General features: G+C 48.2%; 1 protein-coding gene across 1 annotated transcript in view; it reads right to left on the reverse strand.

Moving 5' to 3' along the window:
• The window catches only part of sos2 (son of sevenless homolog 2 (Drosophila)), a 53,077-nt gene that overhangs the window by 3,797 nt on the left and 32,280 nt on the right, over positions 1–17,000 (reverse strand). The window contains exons 8-19 of the mRNA XM_056296019.1: positions 13,365–13,463; positions 10,223–10,350; positions 9,297–9,952; positions 8,439–8,520; positions 7,680–7,802; positions 6,593–6,705; positions 5,698–5,920; positions 5,095–5,214; positions 4,013–4,175; positions 3,213–3,330; positions 1,553–1,725; positions 347–463 (exon numbers count right to left, since the gene is read on the reverse strand). Coding sequence (XP_056151994.1) covers positions 347–463; positions 1,553–1,725; positions 3,213–3,330; positions 4,013–4,175; positions 5,095–5,214; positions 5,698–5,920; positions 6,593–6,705; positions 7,680–7,802; positions 8,439–8,520; positions 9,297–9,952; positions 10,223–10,350; positions 13,365–13,463 — 2,115 coding nt within the window. The remainder of the gene's footprint in view (positions 1–346; positions 464–1,552; positions 1,726–3,212; positions 3,331–4,012; positions 4,176–5,094; positions 5,215–5,697; positions 5,921–6,592; positions 6,706–7,679; positions 7,803–8,438; positions 8,521–9,296; positions 9,953–10,222; positions 10,351–13,364; positions 13,464–17,000) is intronic.

Below are 17,000 nucleotides of genomic sequence, written 5' to 3' on the forward strand. Positions count from 1 at the left end.
AATGTTCAAAACACTCTGTTGTATTATGACGTTTAAACTGATGATGACAGCACGCTGCTCATAAGCCACAGTCTTCCTGCTTCCGTGACATCAGTAAACTGGTATCCCCGCAAAGTTGGGGTTGAGGATCCTCGTCGGACTTTCGGAGTTGGAAATGTGACTTCGAGGGGTCGCTCCATTAAATCGATTCGTTGCGGGATGTCGAAAATCCTGATTTCCCAGCTCGAGAGTAACACAGCATACGCCGATGCTAAAACGTGGGATCAAACCTAAAATTGCCCCCATATTAGCCCCGCTATGCGAATGCACCAAAAACAAAACAAAGCCCAGAAAATGAACCACTTACAAATCGGGGGGGCTGCCTGCAGTTGCGCGGCTCGATCTCCTGAGACTTGTTGAACAGGTAGTCGGAGAACTCCTTCTCAATCATGTTCCCCATGGGGTTCAGGTTCTCAAAGAATCGCTGTGGGACGAAAGCAAGAAAAAACGCCAAAAAGACGAAAGGTCAAACGTCGGCCTATCTGTGCACAAAAAGCATGCTGAAACACTGAGAACGTTAAAAATGTCCATCTCTTTTATCTTACTTTATTGATCTTATTTAATTATCGATCTTATTTTATTGATCATACGCAACAAGAATATCAGCGACGGTGAATTAAAAAAAAAGAATCTGCCTTATTTCTCGGGACTACAAGTCACACTGGAGGAGCGTAAATTGAATTTCTACGGTGGTACAGTATTTTCAATTCAGCCACAAAATAAAACAGTGCCGTCTAGTGGCTCAGGTTGAAATGCAGCGTATTCGTCCGACAAATTGGCGTTGTATAAATCGCTTTGGACCAGCCAGACAAGTTTTTTTGTGAGTACTTGGGTCTTTCATCCAGCGCCATTCTTGTTTGGTATTTCTAACAATAATTTCGATAAGGAACCAGTGATTTTGGCTTGACCCTTTGCATTTTTTTGGGGAATTTTTTCCCCCCTCTTTTCTTCCAATTGTACTTGGCCAATTACCCCACTCTTCCGAGCCGTCCTGGTCTCTGCTCCACCCCCTCTGCCGATCCGGGGAGGGCTGCAGACTACCACGTGCCTCCTCCCATACATGTGGAGTCGCCAGCTGCTTCTTTTCACCTGACAGTGAGGAGTTTCACCAGGTGGACGTAGTGCGTGGGAGGATCACGCTATTCCCACCAGTTACCCCTCCCCCCTGAACAGGCACCCCGACCGACCAGAGGAGGCGCTAGTGCAGCAACCAGGACGCATACCCACATCCGGTTTCCCACCCACAGACACGGCCAATTGTGTCTGTAGGGACACGATGCCCCGATCTTTTGTATCTTGAGCTAATAGGACTTGGAAAGAGAAACCCATACGGGTGCACCCACACAGAAACCAATCATGGGCAATTCCATAATAAATTTCAGCACGGACGTGAGCAATAAGTACTTCCACTAAGGAAATTAGTGATCTCCCCAAAAAAAAGGTGTGTGTCTGAATGGGTGAGTGAGCGAGAGAGTGAGGGAGCATGCATGTGCGTGTGTTTGCGAAAGCCCACTTTGATGTCGTATTCCACCCTCAGACAGTAGGGCTGGTTCTGATACTGCTGGATCTCTCCGGTGATTTCCGCCACTTTCCGCCGCTTGCTGAAGTTGATCAGCTCTTTGCCGTGGCGTTTGAGGAAGTCCGGGTTCCCCTCCTCCGTCTTCAGGATGTTAGTTAGGTAGATACCTGTAGATGAGGAGAGGAGGGGGGGGGGGGTGTTCCGCAATGGTCAAGACAGAGTATGTAGACTGAAAGCAGCTCCAAATTGGATGAGCAGACACGTTACAAATCGCAGTTACAACCTGTTTTATTTGCCAAGCAAGTTTGCCCTCAGCGTTCATCTGGTACTATAGCCACCATTCAATGCAAAACTACAAATTTATTGGCAGATGTAAAACAAACCCCCGAGTTTTCTGGCTGTGTATTGTTCTTTTATTTAGAGCCCTAATTTCCTTTTCAAATTCTTGTGTATTTTTCTTTTGTGAAGGCTTCGCTGACCAATAGGACACAGGCGAGCCCTACGCGCTCGTATGTAGACAAAGCTACGTGCACGACAGCATCGATGCAACACACGCTCGCAAATGTGCCGACACTTGAATCAAAATCGAGCTAAGGACAGGACTTTAAATTGAGTTCAGGATTCAACAACTTTATAAACCAAAACGGAAGGAAATAGTGAATCTTCAAGAGATCCGGTCCATGAATATCACAAACAGGATCGAGGCGAGGGACAACCTTGGCGGCTTGTAGCAACTGCCCCAGTACCCCATACCCCCCCCCCCCCCAGAGTGCCCCGGGGTACACGGTCGTAAGCCTTCTCCAAGTCCACAAAACACATGTAGACTGGCTGGTCAAACTCCCATGCCCCCCTCAGCACTCCCAGAAGGGTAAAGAGTTGGTCCGTTGTTCCGCGGCCAGGACGGGATCCGCATTGTTTCTCCTGGATCTGAGGTTCGACAATCGGTCGGAGCCTCCTTTCCAGCACTCTAGAGTAGACTTTACCAGGGAGGCTGAGCAATGTGACGCCCCGATAATTGGAGCACACCCTCTGGTCCCCCTTATTTACATAAACCACACACATTTGGTTTTATTGTTGAGATCCGCCAAAAGAAAATCTGTGACTTCATTAGGTACGTTATACACCCACCAGAAATCATTATATTGGATATAATATCATTATATTGGATTATCTGAACCAAGTTCAAGCATGAACTTTGTTCAGATAATCCAATTTCTCAAATACACCACTACACATGGATTCTTCTAATAACCAATTTTCAGGCCTGGGGTCTCAAGGCCTTGTACTGTACAAACAACTGATCTATTGCCTCCAGCGACCTTTCATACTATGCGCAGTTTCAAAAAGCAAAAAGTAGGCTGACTAAGTCTAAGTCATGTTATGCTTCCACTAATTTTTCAATTTGCCCCAATAAAAGATACATAACCGTGTTCACATGTATACAGGAATGTCTCCTTCATCCAAGTAATGGCTTTGTCGGTTTACGATCGCACCACTAGAGTGTGTGAAATACCCCCAACATCATATGGTTTATGATGCCTTGCAATGTATGGATTCTGATACCCGGGACCAGTTAAGCAATGTTTCCTTCATCACCCATCTCTACACACGATTCACCTGCAGCGCATCTATACCGACTTCACGGACTTCTTACCAAAGAAAGGCACACAGGGTGGGTTTATTGACTTGAGTTTTGCCAGGTATTTCTTGAAGTGGTCCTGGCTGAGCTCCACAGCCTCCTCCAGGATCTTCTTTTTCCTCTCTGGAACCGCCTGGAAACAGGACAAAGTCCATTCCGGTAACTTTATTCACACAGCAAATTTCACACTGTGGACATTGCACAACGCTTTACAAGCCCGGTATGAATAAAATTATGTCTTAAAAATCAGAAAAGGACAAAAAAAAAATTTAAATCAGTAAAAATGCAAAAAAACAAAACAAAAGAACAGCACAAATCAAAACCCCTTAGCACCAACAGTGATCGAGCGAGAACCATCTATAATGATCTAACTGTGGGGAAGGAGAAATCAGTCCTCAGCCTGACTGCCCGACGGAGTTTAAAATAACACATCACAGCATTCCAACGTAGATACTACACAAACGATAACCGTGCCAGAGGTTTTCTGCCTGAGATTGTCAAGTAGGGACCTAGTCCCATCCTAAACTAAAGCCTATAGGGGAGTTAGCCTTTACCTCCTAACTCCTTTGGCTTTCAAACGGCTCACCTGAGGAGCGTAGGCTGCCAAGATCAGCGTCCTCTCTTTAACTGCCTCTGAACATAAACTTTCACACAGGTTTTTACTCATTTCAACCCAACACCTAACTGTTTAACTCGCACACGGCACCAACTGTCTCTACACAACGCACTTTTGCTCCTTCGTGGTGTTGCCTTTTATTGGTTTATTCGTGTAAAGCACGTAAAAAGTTCCTCGGGCCTGAACCGACGTCGCTTACCTCGAAGGTGTGGTCGAGCCTGTAGACAGGGACCGAGTTGATGGCGCTCACCACCTCCAACACCCCGTTGAAGTTGTTGAGCTCCTGGAACACTTGCAGGATCTCAATGACCCGCGTGAACACGGCCACCCTCTCATCCAGGTTCTCCGCCTCCACAATACACCTGAGGGAGGCGCGTGGACCGCATGACCATGAACACACACACACACACAGGAAAAAGCATATAGTGAAGAAATTGCAAGCAGACATTTGTCATCAATGACCTTTCTTAAAAATGCAACCATGTCTGGGATTAACTTTAACCTTATTCTTAACGGAACACGTATGTGTGAACGAGAGGGAGGACAGTGGAATGGAGAGGATGCAAGGAGTAGAGGTGACGAAGGCCTATGAGTTTAAATACTTGGTGTCAACTGTCCAAAGTAACGGGGAGTGCAGAGGAGAGGTGAAGAAGAGCGTGCAGGCAGGGTGGAGTGGGTGGAGAAGAGTGTCAGGAGTGATCTGTGACTGAAGGGTACCAGCAAGAGTTAAAGGGAAGGTTTACAAGATGGTTGTGAGACCAGCTATTTTGAATGGTTTGGAGACAGTGGCACTGATGAAAAGACAGGAGGTGGAGCTGGAGGTGGCAGAGTTGAAGATGCTAAGATTTTCACTGGGAGTGACGAAGAAGGACAGGATTAGGAAGGAGTATATTAGAGGGACAGCTCAGGTTGGACGGTTTGGAGACAAAGCAAGAGAGGCAAGATGGAGATGGTTTGGACATATGTGGAGGAGAGATGCTGGGTATACTGGGAGAAGGATGCTGAATATGGAGCTGCCAGGGGAGAGGAAAAGAGGAAGGCCAAAGAGGAGGTTTATGGATGTGGTGAGGGAGGACATGCAGGTGGCTGGTGTGACAGAGGAAGATGCAGAGGACAGGAAGAGATGGAAACGGATGATCCGCTGTGGCGCCCCCTAACGGGAGCAGCCGAAAGTAGTAGTAGTAGTAGAACTTGGATTTACTTTACATAAGTTAAAAGAGCACTACAGATTCAAATATGAGCATTCATCATCAGGGGGCTTTGTCAGCGCCTGTTACTCACTTCTCAAACCACAGTGTGAGGTTAGTCGTGTGGCGGATCATCCGGAGCAGGTTGGGCGAGTTCTTCTCTTTATCCTCTTTGGTCCAGACACTGCCCACCAGCTCAGAGGGCCTGACCGCTCTGTGGACGAAGGGAGACGATCAGTGATGGGCAAACACTTGGTACAACTACAAGTGCTTTAAAAAGTGTTACTGTAGGTACTCAGAGCCAACGGGGTAAACCGGGGTCAAATAATCCAAGTTATTTGATACAACTTCTTTCACAAGGGTCCAATATTACATATGGCATATTAAAATGAATAAATAAAACATAGGGCTGGGTGTACACTTGGTCCTATATTTATTTATTCATTTATTCAACAGCAGCTTGATTCACATTCATTTAAAAATTTGGCCTATGAGGAGTTTCACTGGGCAACTGCATATTAACTGCCTTGCTCAAAGACACCTGGGCAAATTGTTGAGGGCATTTCTCATTTGCTCTCCATTCTGTAGATTTACTGATATGCTCAAGGATCTGAACCGCCCAGCTTTCCTAGTCTTCCTGTCTGACCTACAGGCTGCCATTGCTTTGTACTGACACAACCGGCAGTGTTTGAGTCACCTGTAGAGCTCCGACTCGAGCAGAGTCAGCTGGCGGGCAATTTCGATGGGGTGAAGGGTCATGAGGTCGAAGGTGTCCATTTGCCCCGCCCTGCTTATGTGCCATTCAATGGGAGGGGGCGGGCTCTCGAAGGTGATGTTGTGACTGACGCCGTTGGATTGCGTCTGCAGCTTCCTCCTGATGATCTTATTGATGGACTCCACCCACTTTCTCATCGACTTGCCTGAACGAGGGAACAACGCAAGATGTTTGATTCCTTTAATCTTCACACGCACAGCAGAAAGGGCTGGGAGATTGTTTTGTTGCTTATAGCTCACATGTTAAAACTAGTGGGAAGACATTCGAATGTTATTTTTACTTTTTCTGTTTCATCCTGAATCAAAATTAACATTTTCTTTTATACATACAACACAAGAAAGCAAGTGGAACTCTTGTTACTGTTGCTGAGGGGCAGGTTAAATTGCTGCACAGCACAGGAAGAGGTTGGCCGTGTATAGGAGAGTAACGGTACAGGTATTGTACCGTACCTTCCAGACAGGGTGTTCGGTTCGGTACACGTTGTGATGCGAGTGAATATAGTCCATCTTTAACCACGCACGTTATGCGCACAACTTTCTTGTGCTCTGACGGTCAGTCGACCAAAATGTTAGTGAATAAAGTGATACTTGACAAGATACTGTGTGCCCTCTCTTCTACAATTCTGTGTGCAGAACTAAAATCAAAAACTCAGATTCCTCTTTTAACTACTTACTTTACTAAGTAAAATACTTTACTAAGTTTACTTTACTTACTTTGCAAGTTTACTACCCAACTATAATGGGAAAAAATATTTCAAGAGTTGATATTCTGCACAGTAATATTTTAGTTTGGTGGAAACTGCATATCAGGGACAGACCTCGCAGCTGAATTTTGCTGGTGATGTACTCCTCCAGTTTACTCCTCAACTCTGGGTCGTTCTCGAAGTCGTAGAAATGATGTTCAACCCACTGCCTAAACACATTGAGAACCCTACAAAGAGAAGACAGAAAAAAAATCAAGTACTGTTACACATAAATACATATGAGTATCTGGTATTCTGCTCCGCCCTGTGGGGTAAAAGTAGCTTTCACTTCCAAGTTTCAGCAAAGAAACCCCAACAATGTTTAAAACTGAACCATTTCCCTTAGGCTGCAGGTTCCCGGTCTGTTCAGAGAACAGGTTAGTTACAGGTCACTGGTCAGAAATTCACCAGACACTGAAGATCCATCCACCCATTCAGTATCCAAGCTGCTCATCCTTATCAGGGTCGCAGGATGCTGGAGCCTCTCACTGATTATTCTGGAATTTTAGCCAAGAATAAGACAGTTGATCCAAATTATGGCCAACTAACTGCCAGGCGACTATCGCGGATACAAGTGGGTGAAATGAGTTTCCTCCGTAGGGTGTCTGGGCTCAGATAGGGTGAGGAGCTCAGACATCCGGAGGGAGCTCGGAGTAGAGCCGCTGCTCCTTCATGTCGAAAGGAGCCAGTTCAGATGGTTCGGGCATCTGATTAGGATGCCTCCTGGGCGCCTTCCTTTGGAGGTTTTCTGGGCACGTCCAACTGGGAGGAGACCCCGGGGTAGACCCAGAACTTGCTGGAGGGACTACATGTCCAATCTGGCCTGGGAACGCCTTGGGATCCCCCAGGAGGAGATGGAGGGCGTTGCTGGGGAGAGGGACGTCTGGAGTGCCCTACTTGGCTTGCTGCCACCACGACCCGAACCTGGAGAAGCGGCTGACGATGAGATGAGGTAACTGCCAGGCTGGCTGGTGGAGTGGGTAAACCCAAACCCCAAAAAACAGGTGAAGTTTACTTTTTCCAGTCTTTACCAGCTTGTCTCAACTTCCCTCACTTGTCTGTTCCCTGTACCAGCTGTTTCTGAAACACTGGGGCCTCACAAGAGAATCCCCTGTTCACAACTTGTTGTGCTGAAATGCATTCTGGTCTGTGGCTCTCTCACCTGAGTTGGACTGGCTGCACGTACTCTTTGCGGAACCTCTGGAGCTCTGCTGCCATTGGCTGGTCGCCGTTCCAAAGAGCCTGCCGGTCGGCCTCGGTGGGCTCATACTCCGGAATCTCAATCCTGGGAAGAGAAGCATCAAGTGATAGTTTATGTATTTTACCCCCGTGTCTCTGTACTGACGGGACGTTGTCAAAAGATGTAATCAGAAAGCTGGAGAATATCATGGTCTTGGTTGTGGTGATAAAACGTGGAACTGAGGAGGTTTTGCTGGAGAAGGTGCAGCCGCCCCTGTGGTCATACCAGCATCAGACTTTACACTTTTTGTAACAAACTTTTCACTCATGTATACGTTTCAGTCAATCGCACATTAAAACTAATAGATAAAAAACTTCACTCATCCCCAGAGCCATCAGTCAATCTATTACATCTATTAATCTATTACATCTATTAACTATCCTGAAAGAGTCTGGTATCTGAACAAGTCTGGTATCTGAAGACTAAACTAATATTGGATTTTTATGTATACTGTCGTTATTGGTTCATGGTGTCTGATGAGAGTTTGCTGCACATAAATTTTTCTCTGGGACCAAAAAAATGAGGTACTCTCCTTCTGTAACTGAACCCACGTATGCACACCTTCATGGAAAGAAACAAGGACGAGAGAAATCAGTGTATACTTGTTCCACTTGAACACTCATGATCTCTTGAATACGTTTGTGTGTGTGTGTGTGTGTGTGTGTGTGAAAAGCAACACACCTGTCTATCAGCAGGCTGAGAAGCTCTTGTGGTTTGCAGAAAGAACGGTACGTGGTGAGAAATGTTCGCACAAAGTTGGGATCTACAAGAGCAGTGACAGAGCAGCAGGTCAGATGAGCCTGGGCGAGAGCACAACGTGCCATCAACAGACACACTCATCATTTTGTTGTCCGCTTGCAAATTAAACACTTGATCGTTTTTGTCCAATGAAATTCTTTTCCCCGAGCCGTCAAGGTCGCTGCTACGCCCCCTCTGCTGATCCGGGGAGGGCTGCAGACTACCACATGCCTCCTCCCATACACGTGGAGTCACCAGCTGCTTCTTTTCACCTGAAAGTGTGGAGTTTCACCAGGGGGACGCAGCATGTGGGAGGATCACGCTATTCCCCCCTGTTCCCCCTCCCCCCTGAACAGGCGCCCCGACTGACCAGAGGAGGCACTAGTGCAGCGACCAGGACACATACCCACATCCGGCTTCCCACCCGCAGACACAGCCAACTGTGTCTGTAGAGATGCCCGACCAAGCCAGAGGTAACACGGGGACTCGAACCGGCGATCCCCGTGTTGGCAGGCAATGGAATGGACCGCCACGCGACCTGGATGCACTTCCAATGAAATTTAATGGACTGAAATAAGGATTGATTACACTGGTCCTCAATCCGCCCCTCAGGTACCACCAGTACTGATGTTTTCTGTGGTCAGGTAGTAAATCCTATTCACCTGTTGTTGCAGGTTCTCCAGCGGTCCAATCAGAGCTGTTAGATAGATCACAATACTGGAAGCCCTTAGGACTTGAGTTTAGAACCACTAATCTGTTACAGGCAAGTGTCTACCCATTACAACCCTCCACAGTACTCACCAGCATACATGTGGTAGGTGAGTCTCTCGATGAGCTTTACCACCGTGCCGGCTTTAATGATGGGGATCCCCGTTTTGCTCTGCACTCTGTCCTCGAACACGATGTTCTCCTCAGAGTCCTGCACGGCAAAGCGGTAAACGTCCGGGGAGGGAAGCCTGAGGGGCTGAGCCTGTTCCTCGTGTTGCAGGACCGTGTCCAGCATCCGGTCAAGAGTGGACCGGTACTGCAGGGTCACCAGCGCCGCCATCCAGGCCGCCTTGTCATCGGCAGAGCGTGCACAAAATACCGCACAGTTCTCGTCCTTCCCCACCAGCTCGAAGGCGTGCCGTTGTTCCGGTGAGTCCTCGCGGTCCACGATGCGTATCTTTCTCAGGACGAACTTCTCCTTAAGGCGGTATTCGGCACCACTCCCAGCCCCCGGGAGCCGGGAGCTCTGGTTGGCCTTGCAGCTGATCATCAGGCCGTCGAACAGGAAGTTGTGGCGCTCATGCTTGGCGCCGGCTCGCACCAGCGGGCCCTCCAGGATGAATTCGCTACAGCACTGGCCGATGTCTTTCCCCTCCCATCCATCGATGCTCTTCTGGATCTCGTTCATGCGCTTGATGGCGAGCTGCTTGCTGCGGACCTGACGGCTGTACAGCCGGCACATGGGCTCACTGCCAGGGGGAGGAGTCAGAGGATTATTTTTTTGGCATGCAACATATGCAAACTCACTCCTTGAACTATCGTCAGTGTGCCCCAACACTGCCCTTCAACCCACTCACACAGGGGGCACACATACAGGGGGCACATACTGCTCTTTATTCAGCTGCTGTCCGCCCCTCACACACACACACTAATCCTACGTATGAATAAAGCAGCTAAATAAACGAAGCTGGACGTCTGGACAGATAGACGGACAGACAGAAGTCGAAGCGGCGGCTTACCCAGGCTTGCGGCGGGGCTGGTGTTTGGTGTAGATCCGCTCCACGCTGCTCTGAAGGTTGAGCAGGGCTGTGATGGCCTGTTTCAGGCATTCTCTGTCATCCTGGTCCTCACTGCGCTCCTGGAGTTGCTGGGAAATGAGCAGAGCATGCAGCACACATTACCGCACCTCTGCGTATGTACGATATCAATGCGAGTACGACGACGGCGGTAGCGTGTTCCCGTTGACCGTCAAGCGAATTCGAAGGGAACTTTTGAAAAGCCCCAAAGAAGAAAGATAAAGAGAAAATTCAAATTAGGCTCGTTTCCATCAACTTGATTGGAGCAAATAAACTAGGCTACGCAAATCGTAGTTTCGTCACAAGATGGCGGTATAGGTTACGATACGCGTGGCTGTAATAAACAAGAGTAGAAGAAGTGGAGGTTGCGAACCACTTCAAGCAGGCATGAAAACCTTTCTTTTTGGACCGCCCCCCTTTCTCCCAATTGTGCTTGGCCAATTACCCCACTCTTCCGAGCCGTCCCGGTCGCTGCTCCACCCCCTCTGCCTCCTCCCGTACATGTGGAGTCGCCAGCCGCTTCTTTTCACCCCTCCCGCCCCGAACAGGCGCCCCGACCGACCAGAGGAGGCGCTAGTGTGGCGACCAGGACACATACCCGCATCCGGCTTCCCACCCGCAGATACAGTCAATTGTGTCTGTAGGGACGCCCGACCAAGCCAGAGGTAACACGGGGGATTCGAACCGGCGATCCCCGTGTTGGTAGGCGATGGAATAGACCACTACGCCACCTGGACGCCTTTTCTAATGCGGTATTTCAAAATGGACATAAAATATGTTATGAAAACCTGGCTAATGATACTCCCACTGTTGCAGCATGCTGCATCTGACCACGATGATAAACACTGCTGAGGCACCGGGGGGGGGGGGGGGGGTTAGCGGCTGCATTCCCCCAGTGGGGCCGGCTGAGCGGTATCGGGGCCAGCTCAGTGCGTTTAACAGCCGTGTGAAGCGGCTGTTAGAAACGTAACTCGGCCCGACCTGGAGAGCAGCGAGCATCAGCGACAGTTGGAAGATATTCATTAGCAGGGTCACGAGCCAAGTTAGCCGGTTTAGGTCGAGGAGCGGCTCGTGGCTGACTAATTCTGGGACAGGTCGGGAAATAGGCCGTGCGGATCGGTCCTCGGGCAATGTCACCATGGCGACAGCCTCCCCGACCCATGTTCCTACTCTTTACACGACATGGGATCGGTTTCACACTAAACGTGTTGATCTGACGCGACGAGGTAACAGGCAAGTGTTGTGATGTGCACGAGGGACACCTTCATTCATCTGTACACATTAGCTAAGTAGGTCTAATTGTTAACCAGGCGAATCCAGACAGGACAAAAGGAGCACAGTATTCTTCAAATATAAATCAATGGTGCCCCCCCCCCCCCCCCCAAAAAAAATCCCACTCTGGACCAGTTTAATTTCATCCATCCATCTGTCCTGCTCTCAGAGTCGCAGGGATGCTGGAGCCTATCCCAGGCGGCAGGCAGGGAGACACCCTGGACAGGCCATCACAGGACACACACCTAGGGACAATTTAGTATGACCGGTTCACCTAACCTACGTGTCTTTGGATGTTCAAACTTTTAAAGTGGTACCGACATCAAAATGTGAACGTTCCTATTGACGGGCTGTGTTCCGAGTTGGAATGTGAAATTCAGTGGCCAAAACAGCACGTCTGCGGCCACTCGCGAGAGATCTGTGATTTGCATATAGGGTGTGTCTGTAGCGAGAGGCTATAAAACCACGGAGAAGCCGTCCTGTCCCCTCCTCCTGCTAGCTACTGGGCTCCAGTTTGTCCTATTTTGCTGAGACTTTATTATCGATCTTGCTACGACATATTGCTATCTATCTATCTATCTATCTATCTATCTATCTATCTATCTATCTATCTATCTATCTATCTATCTATCTATCTATCTATCTATCTGTCTATCTATCTATCTGTCTATCTATCTATCTGTCTATCTATCTATCTGTCTATCTATCCGTCTACCTATCTAAATATCTTTCTATCTGTCTATCTATCTATCTATCTATCTATCTATCTATCTATCTATCTATCTATCTATCCGTCTATCTAAATATCTATCTATCTATATGTCTATCTATCTATCTATCTATCTATCTATCTATCTATCTATCTGTCTATCTGTCTATCCGTCTATCCATCTATCTATCTATCTATCTATCTATCTACCATCTATCTAAATATCTAACAGTTATTTGTATCATCGAACACATTATTCGCCAAGTCGTATTGCACTGCCGTGCCGTAGGCCTACCACCATTTTTTTCTACGGCAAGTGACGAGCGGTGCCGAGCCCCACCCACGTGAACACCCAGGAGGACAGTAGCCAATAGCTTTGAATTCATAAAGCCACGCCTATTTTTGGTTATGATTCAAACTCCCAATGTTAGAAAATGTGTTCAGAAGTGGCATGTCAGTCTCTCTTTAAGGAAAATACTGACATTCTCTCTCTCTCTCATACACACACACACACACACACACACACACACAGGGTGCAAAATGGACTTTTTTGTCCACCTGCAGATGGCGAGTGAACTTTCAAATATGACCAGTTTTCACATTCTGGCACTGTTTCTTTGGCTGATGAGTGAAGCACATCTAGCAGCCACTTCGTATTTTACCAGCATCCCCCCTAAATGTTTGTAATGATCACAGCTGTATCGGCACGTAATGGCTTCCTGTTCATCGTCAACCCCGCCAAGTGCCAGTTGGGCCTGCCAGCCATTGATTTCCTCGGGCACCGGGTTACAAAGGACGGAGCAACCCCTCTCCCCGACAAGGTGGCCGCCTGCAGGAGTCCCTGGGCATGGTGAACTTCTACAACCAGCTCATTCCCCGGGCGGCCCCTCTTGTGCGCCCCCTGTATGAGGCTCTGAAGGGTAAGGACCCCAAGGGCCCAGTGGACTGGTCAGAAGAGAGAAACCGGGCGCTAACCACTGCACGGTGGTGCAGTGGTTAGCGCGGTCGCCTCACAGCAAGAAGGTCCTGGGTTCGAGCCCACGGGGGAGTCCAATTTAATTTCAGTTGTGTCATTATGAAGACTGTCCTCTTGTTGCAACATACCTGCAGAAGCTCAAAGTAATGCATACAGTGGTAGACCGGGACCATCATGAGCTGGGGGAGGACATACTGGACCGCTTCTTTGAAGCCTTCTGCAACGGACTGGGGAGACACAAAAACAACAAAACACAAAGGCAGTGGTATTAGAGACACAACAACGTCAAGAAATCAGAAGAGGTCACACCATCAGAGAAGGGATTGCGGGAGAATCTGCGGGGCTTGCTTGGCAAAGGCCTGAGCAGCCATTTCTTGCTGAGCACCAGACTCAAGCTTAGCACGAGAACGACCACAGCGGCCATTATGACCGCTTTGGATTTTCACGTTTAATAAGTTTGGGGGGGGGGGGTACAGACCTGCTGCTCCCCGAATGCTCCTAAAATTTCACATAATTGCATTAAAACGAGTTTTAGATCAACTGCAAAAAATAAAAATAAATATCTAAATAAATGTTGTGAATATGAACAAATCATCTTTGTAATATGTTGAAGTAACGCCCCCTTGTGTCGAAAGCCAAACCTTTTACTCAGGGTATCGATAGGACGGAAGCACTTTGATGCTCTCGGATCCAGCTCAGATGATTCATGATGGGAGAGCTCAGATGATGTCAATTCACTTTTCATTCTAAATGAAGCCTGAGGTCATCAGTGGTCGCGGCACTACAGCCACACATGTGACGTACTCCATCAGTCACATTAAGGGTTTCTACGCTACAAAAGCGCACAAAGTCTACAGTTACATGGGAAAAACGTTTAAGGGCGGCAAACTATCAAGACGTCTAAGCACCGAGGCCATCACTAGAGGCTGTAAATGAGGCCCTGCTCCAGCAGGCAGGAGGTCGGAGAGTGCGTGGCGAGCAGGACGAGAGGGAGATGAGCGAGATGAGGGGTTCATTGTCTAGAGGCTGCTGGGTAACTGGAGAGGGGGGTGGTCATAGTATTCCCCTAAATCCCCAGTTCCCCTGACAGACGACTCAGAATCAATACCGGGCTACTCAGACACCACACGAGCGTCCACACTGTGTGTGTGTGTGTGTGTGTGTGTGTGTGTGTGTGTGTGTGTGTGTGTGTGTGTGTGTGTGTGTGTGAAATGGAGAGGACGGGAAAAAAGTGCACGTTTACATGTTGGAGCAAGAGGGAGAAATGCTGAATGCATACTTGCGCTTTTTTATTGTGTGATGTGGATTTATGTGCTGGTTATGTGTTATAGTTGCATTGGAGCAGTGATCTTATCATGCCAATAAAAGGTGGTTGGACAAGAACGCACGCACAAACACTGTTACACACACACACACACACACACAAAACCTTAAAAGAGAATCACAGGCAATAAAGTACAAACATCAGCCGCTCTCTCATTGGTCTCCTGCCTGAGTTTCAAACACAAAACTACCAGTGTGAACCGTTATTCATCAGTATGAAGCACTATCCACCAGTATGAAGCACTATCCACCAGTATGAAGCACTATCCACCAGTATGAAGCACTATCCACCAGTATGAAGCACTATCCACCAGTATGAAGCACTATCCACCAGTATGAAGCACTATTCACCAGTATGAAGCACTATCCACAAGTATGAAGCATTATTCACCAGTATGAAGCACTATCCACCAGTATGAAGCACTATCCACCAGTATGAAGCATTATTCATCAGTATGAAGCTCTATCCACCAGTATGAAGCATTATTCATCAGTATGAAGCATTATTCATCAGTATGAAGCACTATGCACCAGTATGAAGCATTATTCACCAGTATGAAGCACTATCCACCAGTATGAAGCATTATTCATCAGTATGAAGCACTATCCACCAGTATGAAGCATTATTCATCAGTATGAAGCACTATCCACCAGTGTGAAGCATTATTCATCAGTATGAAGCACTATCCACCAGTGTGAAGCATTATTCACAGGTATGAAGCACTATCCACCAGTATGAAGCATTATTCACAGGTATGAGGCATTACTCACCAGTATGAAGCATTATTCACCAGTATGAAGCATTGTTCATCAGTATGAAGCACTATCCACCAGTATGAGGCATTATTCACCACTATGAGGCATTATTCACCAGTATGAAGCACTATCCACCAGTATGAAGCATTGTTCATCAGTATGAAGCATTATTCACCAGTACGAAGCATTATGAGCACCTTTGATCAGGTATGTCGGGTTGTTGGCATAGCATGCTAACGGAATTGATAAAGAAACTTTTATGTTTCCGCTTCTTGTGTGGGAAGATGGCGGCGCAAATGCACGTTTGCGGCGGTCTCACCCAGTACCGTCCATGGAGTGTCTTTGTCCACGTTTAAGTTTGTCTTCGTTTGATGGCGCTGGATCGGCTGGGGGAGCTGTGCCTGAAGAGGTAAGACCGAAGGCGGTCTGACAGGACGCAGAATTGGGACAGGCTAAGCTAACTGCTAGCCCATGCAGACAGGCAGTTCCGATAACACCGAGGGCGGCCTGGCGGCGGCCTCGTCTGGCCTTGACTGTGTGTTTAGCGTCGTCGTCAGGAGTGTGAGGAGGTGTGTCGAGTGTCTGGCTGGGAGATCTGGCGTTGGATTGGCTGAGGGCGCTTGGTGTCCGGTGGGCCCAGGGACCACGGCCCTGACCGGAGCTGCGCCCAAAGAGAAAACACAGAGGGCAGTCTGACAGGATGCGGAAGCGGGGCAGGCTAAGCTAACCGCTAGCCCATGCAGACCGGCAGTTCCGACAGTCATCCTGGCTGGCGTTCGTTCTCCTGGACAGTGATTTTTTTTAGATATATGTGTTAGTTTGGATATGTGTGGTGTTGTAGTTTTTGGATGTGTTGTTGTCTTTGTGTTGCACTGCTGTGGGCTGGGGGGGGGGGGGATGATGATGTTGTGTTTCACTTCATGTGTGCAAATGCATGAAATGAAACGACAAAGTGTTCCTGATTCTGATTATAAACCCTTTCATCATCATGCACTAGACGATCAGAGGCAACAACAGGAAGTGACGTGCAGCAGCGTAGCAAACCCCAACCACAAACGCACAAACCCCGTTGGAAACGCCAGTCAGAGCACGGCCATGAGCACAACATGTACCCGTTTCATAGAGGCACAGGACTGCTCGGGACCGGGTCCTGCTCTTTTGTCGTCTTAATTTACAGCTTATTTTCAACATGAAATGTGCCTTGGGCCACTGCCACCCCCCCCCCCTCTATCCAGGAGAAAAACGGCCCTCAGTGTGGTTGGCTGTTCTATTTTTAAAAGGCGATGTAATTTAGCCACGGTGCCAGACGCTGCAGAGTGCAGCAGCCTGACGCTCAACAGACACATCCATCTGACAAGCAACGGAGAGAGGGAGACAGAACGAGAGGGGCGGGGGGAGAGAAGAAGGGCGAGCGAGAGAGAGAGAGAGAGAGAGAGAGAGAAAGGGGGAATGGGAGACAGGGAGGGAAGAGAGGGAAAAAGCTGAAGAGGCCGAGCGTAGGGGGTTTGAGTCTCACTAGGCCACGCGTGATACTAATGGCGGCGATACCAGTTTGAAGGCATACCACATAACGCTCGAGAGGAACCACGTCGCCTGGGACGTCTGTCAAATTCTTCACACACACACACACACAGACACACACAAAATCACTGTGCTAAGACTCTCTGATGGACGTGAAACCCTTG

Source organism: Lampris incognitus, chromosome 16 (assembly GCF_029633865.1).
Source record: "Lampris incognitus isolate fLamInc1 chromosome 16, fLamInc1.hap2, whole genome shotgun sequence".
Lineage (NCBI taxonomy): Eukaryota > Metazoa > Chordata > Actinopteri > Lampriformes > Lampridae > Lampris > Lampris incognitus.